Source organism: Erigeron canadensis, chromosome 6 (assembly GCF_010389155.1).
Source record: "Erigeron canadensis isolate Cc75 chromosome 6, C_canadensis_v1, whole genome shotgun sequence".
Lineage (NCBI taxonomy): Eukaryota > Viridiplantae > Streptophyta > Magnoliopsida > Asterales > Asteraceae > Erigeron > Erigeron canadensis.
Window position 1 is genome coordinate 32,932,972 of NC_057766.1, and position 18,416 is coordinate 32,951,387.

The window sequence follows — 18,416 nt, forward strand, 5'->3', positions numbered from 1 at the left end:
GGACTGGTTTTGCCTAAAGAAACACGATCCCACTCTATAGAGGGTGGGGATAAAAGTAGAGAGGATTATTACCACTTTCTTCACCACTATTGTTTGTATTTCTTTTTTGTCTCTTCTTGTATATTTGTCTTTTGTTATGGTGAAAGAGATGGGAAAAGGTGGTGAGGTATTATTTGCAAATGGGGAAATTGTGAGGAATAGCAGAAAAGATGAAATGATGGGGGTTTGATTCTTGCTTCGGCGAGTTTCGCTCCTTTATTAATTCCCCAAAGGTTAGGGAATCTAAGTGGGTTTTTCCTTGGCAGCCAAATCAGTTGGATGTAACGGGATCCAATTTAACCGACTACTCATTTGAAATGGTGCTCTCCATGTTATGATGAGCAGTGTGTCAATGTACACCTGTCAAAAAAGAATAGAAAAAATGAAATATGAGGAAGGATGAAAGGCACTCCGTGTAGCCTTACTACTAAGTCAAATACTTTATTTTATCATTTGTTTTTTGCAAATCACTAATTAGATCATCCTGAATGACTTGTAGTTCAATTGATAATAGGTGAAGACATCTTTGGCATAAATAGCACAAGGTCTTGAGCTCAATTGATAATGGCCGGGCCATAACCATACTCGTTAAATGATTCAAATATGTTCCCACATTGTAAATAGGCCAAACCAATTGTGGGCCGCAATGGGTTGTCAGTTATCAATCTTTTACCACAAATACTTTAATGTAATCTGAAACACCCTTTACTAAACTAAGATACATGAAAATAGAGTCCTAAATGTTTATCATTTTGGAGTTTGGGATGATAATATGATATTACTAAATATCTCTCGGTGACAAAGATTGTTGAAAACTAAGTGGCCATCACTAAGAATTAAAAAAAAAATCACAATTTCTCAATCAAGATGGGCCATCATATTATTAGTATATAAATAATAATCTAGAAAATATATATGAGTGTTATATTATATAGCGCATGCGTGCACATCAAATAGGACCCAAAGTTACATTACAGTTACAAGTTGTGAATATATGATGGAGTTCAGGAGACAGCATTTTAGATAGTTCTTAATTGCCCACTAATATGTATATTTTTTAAAGTAAACTAAAATCATCTCTTGTGCAGTTCTTTCCTATTAAAAGTATCTCGTTTGGTATTGGGCTTGTGAACCATTGTGTAGCTAGCTGTAGTCATGTTTAGCGTTAACAATATCGGTCGAAAAACTATCGATTTTTATTTATTTTTTTCTTGCTTTCTCACACACTTCAAATAACATGCGTCTTTATCCGTCTTGTAATAGTAAAGAAATGAAACCAATGAAGTAAAAAATGATGCCGCTGATGATGTTGTTCTAAGTCATCAACCCTATGAATATCCAAAAAAAAGTTTCACTAGTTTCAAGTTTATGTATATATTTTGAGATAATTACATTTCACTAAATTATTCTTGTTAATCTTCTAAACAATATTCTATTAGACTTTGATTGTATTGAAGAAAAGAAATATGTAGAAAGCATATTCATGTTCACACAATAAGAAAGCAACAGTTTTGTCTCTAGAGTATAATTTATCTTATTTTTCATTTTCTATGAGTATTTATAAATTTTTATTATAAAAAATGTGAGGATTTTAGCTCTTTGTATGAATGTAGCTAAACAATTGGATAGGTTTCTAATTAATTTCTAATAAATCTAATTAATCCCTTTCATGGTTTAAGTACGCAACTAAATGATTGTCGATGGTTAATTGCTACTTGCAAGTTGCAATTATATATCCATTTTCTTTCGATCACTTTTGGCTGTTCATACTGATTAATATTCAACACTCACTTTAAGTAGATAGAACGGATATGTAAAAGGTGCAACTTACCCCCAATATATGCATTTCAAACCAAAGACCTCTTTTTACACATATCTACTTGCGCCCAAAGCTTCAGCTACAACACTTAAGGTCATCAGATTGATCATTCTTACATCTTGCTAGCTCATCTGGAAAGTTGGAAACGACAACGTATTCTCCAATAAGAATGCCAACTCAAGAAGGATATTTGAACACATAAAGAACTCAGCATATCTATAGTTAACTTTAAGATCAAAATACAAGAATTTGGAATGAAACTCATGGTCGTCCTCATTGTAACCTTTTAACTTTCTATAATGTACACCCCTAACCTCTTGCAATTATATCAATAAAATTAATTATTATGCTGTTGAAAAGAAAATTGGGACTTATTATTATTATTATTATTATTATTATTATTATTATTATTATTATTATTATAGTTTGTCCTTTAACAGGGAAAAAAAAAGAGAGAGAGTTTTCGGCTAAGACCATCTTTAACCCAACACACTGAAACCCAGTTTATTGGTGCCACATCAGCAATACACTGACTCACCATACTGAACCAATTTTACCATTAACCCTCACACTGAAATCACAACTTATTAGTGCCACGTAATCATTTATATAAATACTAAAAAATACATCACGTTGGACTACAAAACATATAAATTGAAATTTTATTAACAATATATCTTAATACAAGGTTATGTTAAAATACAACATTGAAGAGTAGGGTTTAAAAAAATAGTGTAACTATTTCATAACCATAATAGTAGTTCAGGGGACTAAAAGGAAAATTTATGTTAAATACTCTATACAAGTGAAAATGATGGTTTGACTTTTAGTCACATCTGCTTCCTCGGTAAGATGCTAACCTAGAAATCTACCACACACAACTTTGATTCTTTTTTCTTTCTTTTTTTTTTCCATTTTTTACAATCCTTTCGAACCAGTGAACAAATAAAAACTTAAAAATAAAAAACCCAATACGCTAACTATCTCAGTGCGGTGGTGAATACGTTGGGCCAAAACGCCGACGAATACGCCGACTTCTTTAACCCAATACGTCGAAAGTCCGGTGTATTCATCCTAATACACTGATAATACGCTGACCGTTAAAGATGGTCTAAGTATCATTGATGGAAAAATATATAACCAAACTGATGACAAGTTCAAAAAAAAGTTTATATGTTAACATACATGACAAATTATGATAGGAGATGACCCCGGATCACCGATTCAAATAAAAAACAATAAAAAAGATAGATCTACGACTCATTTGAATACAGACTCACCATCAAACGAAACCGTAGGGCTGCGATTTCTAACGGAAAATACAGGTAAACCACTACGGTCAGAGAATCGTGTCTAAGAACACCACCCAACGTGCCATGGTTGAGCTAGCATAGACACAATAATTTAACTCACAAAGTAAGATAAACTATCACACAAGTTTTCATCTAAATCATCTGTCTCATTTCATTTACTGAAACGAACAAGACTCGAAAACCAATTAAAACGGAAAAGTTAGAATTTTTTTTTTTTACACACAGACTAATACTCCACAAACTAGTCTACAACAGACTAATACTCCATATACTTCTGCACAAACCCATTTCGACCCAAAAATTCATTTCCACATATTAACAGCTAGTAAAACTAATCCCAAACACATTTACAAACTTGTTAAAACCTACCACAATACAATTAATCCATCAACAACCAGAATTCGGAAAGCATTTGACCAAGCATAACCATAAACAAATGTACCAAGACATGACCATGAACAACCAAATATACCAAGAGCCAAAGTCAAGCGGGATTACTAAGTATCTATACAAAATGATCCATTCTTCATGAATGGCTATACCTTCAAGTCTTCCAAAGAAACCTTAACTTCAAACTCAAATCAACAAACCTAGTTCCTTCTTCCGGAACCACCTATCAAAATGGTAAACAACTAAAAAGTAAGCGAATGCTTAGTGAATAAACTTGCATACAAATATATATACGAAGGAGGGCAAAAACACAAAAGAATATCGCATGTAGCCAATACCATCATATCATTACTTGCATACTCACTTTTGCGCTAACAAAACATACATGGATCCATATACGCTAAACAATAATCAAAGAGGTTCTTAGGCATCATCTCAACTCAACTATGGGGTTCTTAGGCCGCGGCCTCAACATTAGGCCCTAAAACCGAATCGATTACCACATACGGAATCCACCATCATATGGTAATCGACCCAACGCACATATAAGAGTATGCAAGAGTACTCACCTCCTCCGCGACTAACAACAATCAAGAATGCCACAACAAGTGCAAAGCTTACCTAACAAATCAACACAATATGCATAAGACTTTATTCACAAAACTTGGCTAGCTCACCTAGCCACTAACAATTCACTAGCATTCTTATCCATTCAACTTATTCTCTTTGAGTTGGCTCAAACCCAATTTCTTTTACAAAACTCTACCTTTCAAAATGATCAATCACAATTATCTATCATTTTGCTAAAAATCTCATTTTACCACCATCATGTGGCCAATTCATTTTTTTGCTCAAAAATATCAAATTCTCATTTTAACCATAAGGATCACTAACAACTCAATCATTAGCCTTCCTAAACCCAAAACCCAACCCATTTGTCATTGAGTCACTTTTACATCAACAAAGTCATTAGGTAGTTCAACCTACCATTTTCATCAATATTTCAATAGCTAGTGAAAACTCAACTTTCTCATAAATCAAAATCATCACATGAGCTTATCAAATTCATAATCATACTCAACACATAACTCAATGACAAACTAGGTTATCTAAGGAATTGGGGAAAAATTACCATTATCCAATATCTATCAAAAACCCCCAAATTGGTTCTCTCCATAAACCCTAAATCAAAAGAAAGATAAAAGCTAATTTAGGGGAAATCAATACCTCACAACAAGGAGCTAAAACAAGACTTAGATGGAAAATTCTTCTCCCCTCCTTTTTCTCCCTTGAATTTTCGGCCACCACTATCACCACCACAAACCCTAACTTTTCAATTTAGGTTGATTATCATTGTTATTTGGAAGATTTTGATTAATTAAGATAAACACTCATGAAGAATTGAAATCACACTACTAATCTTCTTCCTTTTTCCTTCTTGGATTTGACCATACACCACCACCACACACACTATTAATTTCAATCTTTTCAATTTGAAGATGAAAGGAAGATTATTGTTAGTTGTTGTATAATGATTCTAAAATTAAGTTGAAATGGGGTATGAATTGAAAGGGAATTTAGATAAGAAGGTAGGAGAAATCAATGAAGGAAAAAGAGAAAATGGGTGAGTCATAACAAGTACATGGCTGGCACTTCTCCTGAGTGCCACGCTTCAAAACACTTTTTGTGGGTATTTTACCCGTTATCCGCTAAAGTTCTAACTAAATTAACCCACGACTCAAAAATAAAATACTAGGAACTTAATTTAATGTCAAAACTACAAAAAGGGGTTAATTTATTTATCTTTAAAATCTTGGGGTGTTACATTTACCAAAGTACTTTTTAATAACACAATACAAAAGGTTAAACTACCCATGATCCTAGAGTTTATGAACTGCTAACTTTTACCCACTAACATAAAAGAAACAAACTGCCAAACAAATTAGGGAAATAACAATTAAAATTATTAAAATATAAAATATGATGATATCATGGAAACGTGGGGATGCATGTTGCATGTGATTGTTGCTCCAGCCACTTTTGAGTATTTATTCCAACTAACCTGACCCAATTCATGGCTCCGTTTTTTTGTTGACCGGTTGTATATCATTCTCTCCATCGTGAAACAAGTTTGTCCTCAAACTTGGAAAAACATTTATGAATTTACTCGAAATACAGCCGCACCATTCGAATAACTTCATAGAGCAACCCAAGAACCAAAACCAAGATACATATACACCACTTGATTTGATTTAGGTAGCTTGTAAATTCTCTGTTGGATTGAGGCGGCGGGTAATGGGTAGGACCGGATCTCTATCATTCTGTCAACCTTCAATCTTTGACTCAGATCTTTTAGTGACCACAATGTCTTGGAAGATGATGGATGTATAACATAACATATAAAGCCACCACTAGAATATATGAAGCTTTTGTGTGTGAAGAAAATCGCTTCGGCTCTGATACCAAATGATAGGAGATGACCCCGGATCACCGATTCAAATCAAAAACAATAAATAAAAAAAAAGATAGATCTACGATTCATTTGAATACAGACTCACCATCAAACGAAACCGTAGGGCTGCGATTTCTAACTGAAGATACATGTACACCACTACGGTCAAAGAATCGTGTCTAAGAAGACCACCCAACGTGCCACGGTTGAGCTAGCATAGACATAATAATTTAACTCACAAAATGAGATAAACTATCACACAAGTTTTCATCTAAATCATCTGTCCCATTTCATTTACCAAAGTACTTTTAAATAACACAATACAAAATGTTAAACTACCCATGATCCTAGAGTTTAGGAAGTGCTAACTTCTACCCACTAACATAAAGGAAACAAACTGCCAAACAAATTAAGGAAATAACAATTAAAATTATAAAAATATAAAATATGATGATATCATGAAAACGTGGGGTGCATGTTGCATGTGATTGTTGCTCCAACCACTTTTGAGTATTTATTCCAACCCACCTAACCCAATTCATGGCTTCGGTTTTTTTTGACCCGTTGTATATCAAATTACCTAAAATATCTTTAATGAACTAAAATAATACCAAAAAAAGCAATATACTTTCGAATAAAAACGAAGTCATACTGTTTTTCGATATTCTTAAAACATATTAAAACCTGCAGGAGCTTGTACCGTTTGATGAATTAATCATCAATGATATCTGCACATGAAAATTATATGATCTTCACTTTGCTTTCCAGAAAAGCCTTTAACCATATTGCAAGTTTTCACTATTTTTTTCGGGGGGTCATAAGTTCGATATCACATCCATGTAATGTGGATCCAATCGCTCCCCTTTACGACTAGGAACTGATTGCAGAGGCTACAACGTAAGAATGGTACAAAAAAAGAACAAGAATAAAGCCCACATATCAAGTATCAAACCGAAACTAAAATTGTATCATTTCAACAAATAATCCCATTTTCCACCACCCAAAAGAAATTGAAAACACATAACAGTAAGTAGTCATGCTCGTTTATTTCTTCATGCCAAGTATCGATACAACTTTCTGTCTTCTCTATCCCTCTCTAAGAACTCCCTTTCAATAAGGGACTCTATTCTTTTCTTTATAACTACCGGGTTTGGTAGGAATCTAGACTGTAGTTGTTTTGTAACCTCAGCCACAATATTGTTGTGATCCAGCACCCGTCTCGCTTTCATAATTCTAACAATCGCCGCTTCGATCTGTGGCTTTCTATCTTCCTCCACCCTCTGCCTCGTTTCTAACTTTTCAGGTTCTGATTCCTTCTGCGCAACCACCATACCGATCTTTACCTTATAGAACTTGCTTGAGAACTTATCATTAAAGAAGAAGTCATCATCTTCACTGATATCTTTGCTCATTGGTTCTTTCCTCAAAACATTCTTTCCCTTTGCACAAGCCAAGGACTGCAAACACCTTTTCAATTCCATGGTGGGTATCTCAACCGCCTGTTCAATTTCTCTATAACTCAACCGATCTGCATTGTTGAAAAGCATCAGAACGCACATTTGATATGTGGAAACGTTTAGCTCATGTTTCTGCCCTTTCCCAAATGTAGCTTTGATATCTGCAGAACCCATGTTTGTTTGCCATGTTAACCTACGTCCATTGTGTGTCCCAAGGTAATACGTCCTGAACTTTTCACAAACTGCTAGAATTTCGGGAGGAAGGTTGCACGCGGTGCTGGACTGAGTCGGCCAAGAGCCAGTGGTTAAAACATGTACATCAAGTGCGGGTCCATCGCCTAACACAGGTCCCATGGCTTCATAGAAACCCTGCATTGTATCCTGAGAAGTCTTCATGTCGGTGAACATACCTTCCAACTTTGAAGTAAATTGATACCCGCATTCTGTTTTCAACTTCAGTATCAAACTTCTCTCCGCGTCATCAGACACACTCTTACTCGAAAGAAGCCTTTTTGCCAGATGTTGTTTGTAATACTTTTCAAATACATCTTTCTCTTGTAGATAACGGAATAGCATCATCACCTTGTCTAGAATAACCTCGACATCCTCTTCACTCACCCCTTTCAGTCCTTTCCTAAGCTTGTCGTCCACAAACAAGGAGATGAATTCTGGGGACCGAGGGTTCAGATTAATAAAATATTCAAACGAAGAATTTAGAGCATTTTGGAATGTTTTGTCGTTGTTAAATGCAAGATTAATGGTTTTATCATGTTTATCTTTCTCGTCCAATAGGCGTTGTACAAAATCCACAGGATCTTTTAACCTTTCGGGATCAGTCACCAGTTGTTTACCAGTTTCCCGAATGTGAGAAGTCATCACGTTACGTATTAACGTTAGACCATTAAGTACCCTACGGAATAAGTTATACATCCTGCGCATATCTTCATATTTGTCATCCACAATCATATTAACCAAGCCAGAGTTCTCCATGTAAACTAATCTGCTCATTTGACTTTCAATCATTTCCTTCTCCACCACATTCGTTATCTTCACTTCGCTTTTAGCATCTAAGTAGTGCGACACTCGTTCAATCTCTTCATTCAAACGTTTCTCAGCTTTTCTCAAATAATCCCCGCAATCACAGCATTCAATAAACTGCTGAGATTCTCCACGGTAAAAGTTGGCTGAGACATCAAGAAATGGCTTCTCAAAATCTTCTTGGTAAACAGATGGACCGAGGTCCAATAGCATCTTCACTACGCTTCTCATTAAACCTCGGTTAATAACTTCACCGCCTCTTTCCCTCTGCACAATTTCCAGGAGTGTATCTTTTAGCCTTGTTTGGATATTTTTGGAGTGGATAATATGATCTCTCCATAAATTCAGGCCAAGCTCATGAACCGGAGTTTTGTGATTACTTGGAATGTAAGTTCTATCCATGTACATTAATATGTCTCTTATCATTTGCAATGCTTTGTTGTGTTCCATCCATTTTCTGTTTAGCTCTTCTAAAAACAAAGCCCCCTGAGATGCTTCAACTGCTGCTGCTATGTCTTGTAAATGTGAAGTCATGGTTGATACAAGTCCAGAGTATAACTTGTCTCCAAATTTATGCAGGACCATATTGTATGCATTTCTGTCCAAATAAAACACAGATGGAATAATGATTGGTGTAATCAATACAATTTTCATGGAAGGGGGGGACACAAGTATCCAAAAAGAGAAAGTGACACAGCAGAAAGCGTAAGGTAGAAAAACTCCAGAATATGTACATGAATGCATATGACAGTGCATAAAACTTACTTTAAGAAGATGTAATCATCATCATTTGTTTCTCAGATACACTAACATCTGAGAAGATTATAACAAGCTTGCCATCCAAAACAAAATCATAATACTTGATTACAGGATGACTAACAATTGAATTAGGTCCTTCGAAAAATCAGATCCTACTAACTACAGATGAATGTAATGTTGTAAAGAAAACTAGAACACTTTCTTTTGATTATATTGAACACATATCATAAATATAATTGGTCCCTATAAAGTACTATATGTATGAAGTTAGCTATATATAAATATACAGCATTTCCATAGCAAAAAATAGAAGGGACATTGCCAAATAATATGTGAGAAAGTGACATTGCTAAACTAGAAGGGATGAACTTTGACAATTAAATGGTGATAGACTTTTATTCCTGTTACTCATGTATAAATGTAGAATTAAATAACTTATGAGCTCACCGCGTAAAAACCTTTAAACACCACCGAGGGTAGTGAAAGAGGTTATCAACAGTGAAGTAAAGATAGGGAATAGAGATCCAAGGTTCAAACGTTGGCTAGTGAAAAAAAGATATTAAAAAATAACAACTCTTGTATGGCCAAGCCAGCCTCCCCTCGAGAGAGCTTTACCTGGTTCAATATTGTGTAACGGTGAACTCTGACCTCATAAATTAGTCCGCCAAATGCCGAACACTTCAATTACCAAAAAAATAAAAGATACAAGTCCTAAACGGTATAGATATCAGTTTCATCAAAAGATACAAACTTTAAACCCATACCATTATACCTACTTGGCTCTATTATGTATAGTTGTATACCAACTAAATATGCATCAAAAGTTCATGATAAAACTTCGTAATTAAACCGATTGTTAACGATATCCCACATATAAGCTTGCCTACACAGTTTCCACTCTAGAACCAATTGGTATCAGAAAGAGTAACCAATAAGCTTATAAAACTATATTTCCTACACAAGCAATAAAATCACATAACACACACACATATATATATGTAATACATGCAATATAAATGACTATATAAAAATTGAAATAAATTATATATAAAAAAAAGAGGACCTGTAAAGCTCTTCAAAGCTGAGGCCACTGGCGTTATGATTATAAATCTCATGAATCGCATGTTCCAAAACCTTCCATGTTTTTTCAGCATACTTTGGATCCACAACCACTCGATGTTTAAAAGCTTCAATCTGGAAGTTTTTCTTCTTCTGTGAACTCATCTCCGATTCAAAACCCTAACCTGTAATTATATTATGTATCTATATAGGTCTGATATATGTATGAACACGTGTATTATTATGTCGATATTTAGGGTTTCCGAATATCCAGATAATTTAATGAATTTGGATTTACAGTGGAAATGTTTGTATGTGAAAAAGAAAAAATTAAGTTGAGAAGGTATTATTATTGATATCTTGATTGGACGGGAATTGTTTTAGAGGAAAAAAAATATATAAATATGGTTTTTTGTTTTCTTTTTATAGTTTGGGCCTCGGTGGGTTTTTTGGAAAATTGTTTCTCCGGGGTAATTAATTGTGAAACGTAATTTGCATTCGTAATTTTATCTTTTTTAGTTTTTAGAACTAAATAAACGATTATGAGTTGAAACTTGAAAACATAGGTGCGTAACTGTATATGCGAGATATATCTTTCAAAACAATGTAATACTCACAATAAAATGCAATATATTTTTGCATAAAACGAAATCATACTATATATCAAGTATCAAAACGAAACTATCATTTCAAGAATAATCCCATTTTCCACCACCCAAAACATAATGAAACTACATAATTGACATAACAGTAATCAAGCGCTTCTTTTTCCTTCAAGCCAAATATCGATACAACTTTCTGTCTTCTCTGTCCCTCTCTAAGAACTCCCTTTCAATAAGAGACTCGATTCTTTTCTTTATAACTACTGGATTTGGTAGGAATCTAGACTGTAATTGTTTTGTAACCTCAGCCACAATATTGTTGTGATCCAGCACCCGTCTCGCTTTCATAATTCTAACAATAGCCGCTTCGATCTGAGGCTTTCTGTCTTCCTCCACCCTCTGCCTCGTTTCTAACTTTTCAGGTTCTGATTCCTTCTGCGCCACCACCATACCTATCTTCACTTTATAAAACTTGCTTGAGAACTTATCATTAAAGAAGAAGTCATCATCTTCACTGATATCTTTGCTCATTGGTTCTTTCCTCAAAACATTCTTTCCCTTTGCACAAGCCAAGGACTGCAAACACCTTTTTAATTCCATGGTGGGAATCTCAACCGCCTGTTCAATTTCTCTATAACTCAACCGATCTGCATTGTTGAAAAGCATCAGAACACACATTTGATATGTAGAAACGTTTAGCTCGTGTTTCTGCCCTTTCCCAAATGTAGCTTTAATATCTGCAGAACCCATGTTTGTTTGCCATGTTAACCTACGTCCATTGTGGGTCCCAAGGTAATACGTCCTGAACTTTTCACAAACTGCTAGGATTTCGGGAGGAAGGTTGCACGCGGTGCTGGACTGAGTCGGCCAAGAGCCAGTGGTTAAAACATGTACATCGAGTGTGGGTCCATCGCCTAATACAGGTCCCATGGCTTCATAGAAACCTTGCATTGTATCCTGAGAAGTCTTCATGTCGGTGAACATACCTTCCAATTTTGAAGTAAATTGGTACCCACATTCTGTTTTCAACTTCAGTATCAAGCTTCTCTCTGCGTCATCAGACACACTCTTACTCGAAAGAAGCCTTTTTGCCAGATGTTGCTTGTAATACTTTTCAAATACATCTTTCTCCTGTAGATAACGAAAGAGCATCATCACCTTGTCTAAGACTATCTCTGCATCCTCTTCACTAACCCCTTTCAGTCCTTTCCTGAGCTTGTCATCAACAAACAAGGAGATGAATTCCGGGGACCGGGGGTTCAAATTAATAAAATATTCAAACGAAGAATTTAGAGCATTTTGGAACGTTTTATCGTTGTTAAATGCAAGATTAATGATTTTATCATGTTTATCTTTTTCATCCAATAGGCGTTGTACAAAGTCCACGGGATCTTTTAACTTTTCGGGATCAGTCACCAGTTGTTTACCAGTTTCCCGAATGTGAGAAGTCATCACGTCACGGATTAACGTTAGACCATTAGGTACCCTACGGAATAAGTTGTACATCCTGCCCATATCTTCATATTTGTCATCCACAATCATATTAACCAAGCCAGAGTTCTCCATGTAAACTAATCTGCTCATTTGACTTTCAATCATCTCCTTCTCCACCACATTTGTTATCTTCACCTCACTCTTAGCATCTAAGTAGTGTGACACTCGTTCAATCTCTTCATTCAAACGTTTCTCAGCTTTTTTTAGATAATCCCCGCAATCACAGCATTCAATAAACTGCTGAGATTCCCCACGGTAAAAGTTGGTTGAGACATCAAGAAATGGCTTCTCAAAGTCTTCTTGGTAAACAGATGGACCAAGGTCCATTAGCATTTTCACTATGTTTCTCATTAAACCTCGGTTAATAACTTCACTGCCTCTTTCCCTCTCCACGATTTCCAGGAGTGTATCTTTTAACCTCATTTGGATATTTTTGGAGTGAATAATGTGATCTCTCCATAAGTTCAGGCCAAGCTCATGAACCGGAGTTTTGTGATTACTTGGAATGTAAGTTCTATCCATGTACATTAATATGTCTCTTATCATTTGCAATGCTTTGTTGTGTTCCATCCATTTTTTGTTCAACTCTTCTAGAAACAAAGCCCCTTGAGATGCTTCAACTGCTGCTGCTATTTCTTTTAAATGTGAAGTCATGGTCGATACAAGTCCAGAGTATAACTTGTCTCCAAATTTGTGCAGGACCATGTTGTACGCATTTCTGGTCAAATAAAACATGGATAAATGTCAAGGCTTATCATTTTGTATATTTACATTATGTCATATCTAAATCTAGTACTTATTTGCTCTTTTAAAATATCCAGCAGTCCCTTCAATATTTGTAACAGTTCTTCATTTGGGGACTGGTTATTTGATATTCTTACTATCGAATTAACTAGAACATTATCTCTATTTTTTGGTCTAAGCAAGATATGATTTATTTAAAAATCATCCACAATTAGGAACACCACAAAACTAATTACTATTGTCATCCACATGACAAGTAAACACAAAGAAAATTGGCACAATCAAAGACCATAACCAAGAAAAAATGTAGCATATGTACCTGTCTGTGGATGATCATGCATAAAAATATACGTTGAGAGGTTATATTTGAATACAATACTTTGTTTCTCACATAAATTAGTATCTGAGAAAATTATACAAGCTTGCCATCCAATACAAACTTAAAATACTTGACCACATGACTCACATTTGAATTAGGTCATTCATGTATCAGATATCATTGGATTAACATTGTAAGGAAGACTAGAACAACTAGTTTAATTAATTAGAACACATATCATGATCACAACTGGCAAATACCTAGTTTAGCTAAATAGAACACATATCATGAAGACAACTGGTACATGGTACTATATGTATGAAGTTAGCTCCACATGAATGCATCATTTCCATAACAATCATGGCATGCCATACAAAAGATTTGACAGCTCAAAAAATGAGCCATGAGGCATGGTAGACAGTACAACTTGTATCACTTCCCATTGTAAATTAAATACTACAGAAGGAAATTGGTGACAACAGAGAAATTCCTAACAGGCAAAATTAAATTTGGAAACTTTAGCTAGTACGATTATGTCAAAAATAGCTACAGGATAACAACCTAGTTAACAAACAAAAAGCATGGTGCGTCATACTTACAGCAAGTAAACCAAATAACTCAATAAAAAGTGACTAATGCATAGGGGGCAAAAAATTATAGGTTACCAATACATTTTTATATAAAAGTGACAAAAGAAACAGAACAAACTTATAAACAGCCTAACCAGTAACTAAATTAAGACATGTCACACATATCATAAAAACTAAGTAGTGGTATAACAGACAATTGTGAAATAAACTGGGAAGAGAAGCAAACAGAAATTTCCAAAAAGTCAAAAACTATTTTAAGTCGCAAGTGAAATTGCTTGATACAAAAATCCTGAGTTTGAAGTTTTACACGGCTTAACGTTTCTTTTCTGTTTATAATACTGTACTCTAACCGTAAACGTCCGATTAAATAGTTCATAGGCTCACCGTGTAAATAAAGCTATAAGTCCTAGATGGTCTAGAATTAAGTTTCATCAAAAAAAACTCAACTTTAAAGCCCTGCCACTATCCATGCCTTATCTACTTAACTCTACAGTATATGCATTTCCACAAACTACATCACAAATTCGTGATAGGACCGATGCTTTACCGAACACAGGTTTCCACCCTAAAATCAATTGATAGCAGAGGGAGTCCAGCCATAAGCTTACTCCTAATTCCTAAAGACAATCAATTTCTTACATCTATCAACTTGCAACATAGAATTACATTAAACCGTCCGTGCCACAATACCGTTCATCATTTCAGATAACTAAAAGGATAACGACCATAACATAATACTCTTTGCTTCTATTTTGAATAAAAATTATCGCGTAAACACATATAATCTAAACCTATATAACATAACAAAAATCATATCATATATCTAGCACAAACTATAAATCGGATGCAAATAACCGAACTAATATAATTATACAAAATATATCTCTATAATAATTGAAATAGATTTTAAAAAAATAAAAGGAGAACCTGTAAAGCTCTTCAAAGCTAAGGCCACTGGCGTTATGATTATAAATCTCATGAATCGCGTGTTCTAAAACCTTCCATGTTTTCTCCGCATATTTCGGATCCACAACAACTCGATGCTTAAACGCTTCAATCTGGAAATTCCTCTTCTTCTGTGAACTCATCTCCGATTCAAAACCCCAGCTGTATCTATATATGTATATGCAAATCTATATCTATATCTGTCTCTAAAAGTCTAATATAATTATATATATACAGGATATATAAAACGTAGTATTTCAAAATTTTGGATAAATCGGTTATAAAATGAATTCGGAAAATGAAATTGGAAGTTGGAGTTGAGAAGGTATTTTGTCTTTGATTGATTGATTGATTGATTGGATGAATGTATGGAGGGGAGGTTGTTAAAGTTACAAAGAAAAGAAAAAGCCCAAATTTTTTATTAAAATATTTGTCTTAAGAGGGGTAGAGTACCCCGTCGGGTATGGATTGGGTAACTCGAACCGATCGGCTATACCATTTCAACCAATCGGGTAAAGCTCGGGTATATGAAATCGGGTACCATTTTGATTAGTGAAGCCGAGGAGTGAGTTTTGAACGTTGGGGCTTGTAGAACCACCCCCCCCCCCCCCCCCCCCAACCCCAACGGCTAAATACTTGATTTTAAACAAAATATAAATTAAAATTTATCATCTATTTACACAATCTCATTCTTATTTCACACACAACATAAAATTATCATCTTCTTTCTTCTTTCACACATTCTTCAATATTTTTACACAACTTCCTTTCATACACACTTTTATTCACTACAATGAATCTTCAGGATTGTAAAATGGCGATCCAACCCCGCCTGAATAACGACTTTAAATACCGATCTGAAGTGAATAACGTCATTCAGGACGTATCTAACAACAAAGCGGCTTACCAAGCAGAAATCAACCGACTTACAGCCCCGGGTTATTCACGTAACACCGCAGAAAGTGAGTATCTTCTATATCTTCGACAGAACTACAGAAGATCGACTGGCTGAATCAAGTTATTTCAGCTTACCGTCGCCTCTGCAACGTTGACTGCGACGCTAGACCACGGGTTATTGTCGCAAGGCAGTGTCGGTGGTGGTCAAGATGTAGATTACTACTCTGACCCAGGTGAGGAGTAAGTATCTCCTCAACCCGGCGACGTGGCTGGGTCTCCTAAGCCCTACCGCTACATTCACCGCAACGACGGTGACAGTACTGTTGACCCAGACTATTCCAATTGTTAGTTATATATTTTAGTATTTATGAAACGTTTTTATTATGTGTTTTTTTAGTATTATTTATGTTTTTTACTATTTATTATGTGTTGTGTTTTTATTATGTGTATTTTAGTACTCCTCCGTCCCATTTTAAGTGTCCTATTTTGACCGGTCAAGTCTTTATCTTCCGACTTTGACCGTAAATATCTTTGTTTGTGTTGTATATTAGTTGATGAAACTTATATCAATTAAAAGTACGTTTAAAACTCAATCAATTCATATATGTTATATATCAAGTGTTACATAATACAAACAAAAATATTTACGGTCAAAGTTTAAAGGAAAAGACTCAAAAAGTCAAACTAGGACACTTAATATGGGACGGAGAGAGTATTATTTATGTATTGTGTTTTTTAAATTTTAATGGAATTATCTTTTATGTTTATATGGTTTTTAATTATATGTATTTAATTTAAATGGATAAAAAAAGAAATTGGATAAGTTTAATGAATTGGGTATGTATTGCATGGGATTTAGGTAAGAATTGTGTAAATTTGGATTAGTTATGAGTTGAGAGGTTTTAATTAGAGGATGATTTGGGTAAGTTTAAAGTCTTGGGTTGTATTCTCTCCCCCATGAGAGTATCGAAATTACTGTAACTTTTAAAAATATTAAGGGGGCGTTTGGTTGCGGAAAACACTCCTTGTTTTTCATTTTTATTTTCCAAGAAAACAGAAAACAGAAAATGCGGTCTAATCATAATTTTTTAAGAATGTTTTTCAAGAAACAAAAAACAATGTTTTCCACTTTTTCATATAAAATTTGAAAACATCTTTTTCTTGTTTTTCATTTTCCATTACATTCCTCCCCCTCTCCTCTAACATGTTTTTAAGTTTTCTAATTAGAACGCGTTTTCAAAAGTTTTATTTGTTTTCTGAAAAATAAAACCCTTTTCATTTTCTAGAAAATTAAAAATAAAAAACTACAATACATTTTCTATAACCAAACGTGCTCTAAGGCTTTATTATTTTTTTACTTAATTAACTTAATATATTTAGTCAAATATTAAATCGACCCTAGGAAAAAAAATCTATAAAGTTTTATGTAATTTGTGTATGAAAAGCTAAAATTGAATACAATAAGTGAATGTTTGGATACAAACAAGTCTTTGAAATCAAGATGAATGTTTGAATAACTATTTATAGGTATTTTATATTTGGAATCTCTTAATCTCTTAAAACATTTATAGCATAGTTTTTTATTTACTAAATTACTTTCATTAACTCCTTAAATTACATGAACTATTTTACATCAATTATCAATCTTACTCGTCGTCGTTACCACTACAAGTCGCCACCGCTACCACCGACACGTCGCCGCCTACACCGTCACATTGTTCGGGTATTCGTCTAGTTATTATACGAGTAATTCATAGTGATTAAGTGAATGAATATTGAGGTGTTATTATTCATTAATGGATGAGAAATATATAATATATTTTAAAACAAAACCTTTAATTTTAAATTTGAGAAGTGTAGACCATTGATTGAATTTGAGAACTTATTTTCCACCGTTTGATAATATTGATGACATCATCTGATAGGGAAGCCCAGGCCCACGATTCAGCAATCATAACCCAGACCAACAAATGGGTTAATTTGGCCCAGTTGGAGAACTCGAACACTTGACTGCAAAACAAAGTGTTTAAACCACGTTTTTTATTCACAGCATGTTCTTTTTATCATTTAGTAATTTCCTTTTAATTGTTTAGTTTTATTTGTTTTGGTCAAGATAGTTGGTTTGTGATTCCCCAAGTGTAGGAAATGTGGGGTAGTGGATTGTTAGTTTTTTTTTTTTTCTTTTTCTTTCTCTATGTATTGGAAAATAGGGAAATAAAAATTCAGTTGAATTTTCCTAAATATATTCTCTATAATTGGAGGATTTTCTTTGTTCCATGCTATTCTAACTTGTTGGCAGAAAGTTGGAAGGTGATCTTGGACGTCTAATTCAGATTCTCGTGGTGTGTCTGTATCGGGAAATCTTGGGTTAGAAATTCTGCTCGACGAGGCTCGCGGGTGGTGTGACTGTATCTCGTAGAGAACCGTTGTTTATTGGATTCGAGTCGGGTATTTTCGATCCAGCAATTAAGCTCATTGCCATCATTTGGTATCAGAGCT

At 34.5% G+C, this 18,416-nt stretch overlaps 2 protein-coding genes across 2 annotated transcripts; both read right to left on the bottom strand.

Moving 5' to 3' along the window:
* Nucleotides 1-6,952: 6,952 nt before the first annotated feature.
* LOC122603937 (cullin-3A-like) lies at nucleotides 6,953-10,650 on the bottom strand. Its single transcript, XM_043776796.1, has 2 exons — nucleotides 10,331-10,650; nucleotides 6,953-9,106 (listed from the first exon to the last, which is right to left on the bottom strand). Exons 1-2 carry the CDS (start codon nucleotides 10,489-10,491, stop codon nucleotides 7,066-7,068), a joined length of 2,202 nt encoding a protein of 733 aa, XP_043632731.1. The 5' UTR covers nucleotides 10,492-10,650; the 3' UTR covers nucleotides 6,953-7,065.
* A 270-nt stretch (nucleotides 10,651-10,920) lies between these two features.
* On the bottom strand, nucleotides 10,921-15,380 carry LOC122604027 (cullin-3A-like). The gene is made up of 2 exons (XM_043776914.1): nucleotides 15,003-15,380; nucleotides 10,921-13,140 (listed from the first exon to the last, which is right to left on the bottom strand). Exons 1-2 carry the CDS (start codon nucleotides 15,161-15,163, stop codon nucleotides 11,100-11,102), a joined length of 2,202 nt encoding a protein of 733 aa, XP_043632849.1. The 5' UTR covers nucleotides 15,164-15,380; the 3' UTR covers nucleotides 10,921-11,099.
* Nucleotides 15,381-18,416: the final 3,036 nt, after the last annotated feature.